The sequence below is a fragment of the Bradysia coprophila genome, unplaced genomic scaffold (genome assembly GCF_014529535.1).
Source record: "Bradysia coprophila strain Holo2 unplaced genomic scaffold, BU_Bcop_v1 contig_476, whole genome shotgun sequence".
Classification (NCBI taxonomy): Eukaryota; Metazoa; Arthropoda; class Insecta; order Diptera; family Sciaridae; genus Bradysia; species Bradysia coprophila.
Genome location: NW_023503727.1, coordinates 2,158,330 through 2,159,289, shown reverse-complemented (window position 1 = coordinate 2,159,289; position 960 = coordinate 2,158,330). Strand labels below are relative to the sequence as shown.

General features: G+C 38.8%; 1 protein-coding gene across 1 annotated transcript; it reads right to left on the bottom strand.

Annotated features, from left to right (window-relative positions):
- Positions 1 to 703, bottom strand: LOC119082671. The gene is made up of 3 exons (XM_037192247.1): positions 394 to 703; positions 193 to 323; positions 1 to 128 (listed from the first exon to the last, which is right to left on the bottom strand). Exons 1-3 carry the CDS (start codon positions 686 to 688, stop codon positions 6 to 8), a joined length of 549 nt encoding a protein of 182 aa, XP_037048142.1. The 5' UTR covers positions 689 to 703; the 3' UTR covers positions 1 to 5.
- Between the last annotated feature and the right edge of the window lie 257 nt (positions 704 to 960).

Sequence of the window (960 nt, the reverse complement as noted above, 5' to 3'; positions counted from 1 at the left end):
CGTATTCAAACGCCATAAATCTGTGCATCGTAATTTAGGTAGTAAGTTGTAAATGCTTCAACAACTATGGCGATACTACGTTGATGTAAACCACCTCTGACCACATATGCTTGACCCAAGTTCGATGACTGAAAGAGATAAAACCGATGAACATTGTTCTGGAGCACCCATAACACCACCACCATATATTACCTGATCCATTTGTATTCTAACGAACGTTATTTGCTTTCCCACGCCCGAGGTGGGATAGTTCAATGTGACAGAAACATGTTGCTGGGTGGGCCAGGTTTGATTTTTCGCGCTATGACCCACTAAGTTGTCGCCTAGTGAATTTCGATTTTAGATTCTCATTCGCATCGCAATTGTAATTCTAATCACTATGATGTTACTTACCAGCGATTCGAGCGCCCAGCGTATATAGCATTGTGTTATTAACATTTGTTTTTGATAGTCGTTTCAGATTCAAATGGGGATTCAATCGAACGAAATCAGGAATGCTAGCCGTTGATGGCGATGCAATTTCCGCATCTGAACTATTTGATTGAGCCAATAAAACCAAAAGTGTAGCAGCTAAAGCAACACCGAACAAATTATTAAAATTTGCCATTGTGCGACGATGTATGATGATATCACTCAATTTGTTGAATTTCAGATCAACGAACACTCGACGACTGTTGCACTTTCTCATATGATCCGAGATTATATTTTATAATGTATAGTCAGTGTCCATGTACATATACATGGATCATTATCAGTGCTAAGAACTAGTCTGAACTGATAAGTTGAAACGATGACGAGGCGAGAAATTTCGTATTTTGTTAATCGTTGGCACATTCAAAGTGTACAATTTACAATATAGCTTCCTTCAAACTAAAGGCAGTAAGTTTACAATTTCGTTTCTCATTTGGTGCCAGCCCACACGAGGAAGCATTTCTCCTACTGCCTAGTAAATCAATTAAT

Excerpts from the sequence above, each read along its gene's own strand:
- LOC119082671 (XM_037192247.1), bottom strand. The coding sequence starts at position 688 with ATGAGAAAGTGCAACAGTCGTCGAGTGTTCGTTGATCTGAAATTCAAC. Across the intron at positions 324-393 it reads GCTGGGCGCTCGAATCGCTG|GCGACAACTTAGTGGGTCAT; the intron begins GTAAGTAACATC and ends GAAATTCACTAG. Across the intron at positions 129-192 it reads TTAGAATACAAATGGATCAG|TCATCGAACTTGGGTCAAGC; the intron begins GTAATATATGGT and ends TATCTCTTTCAG.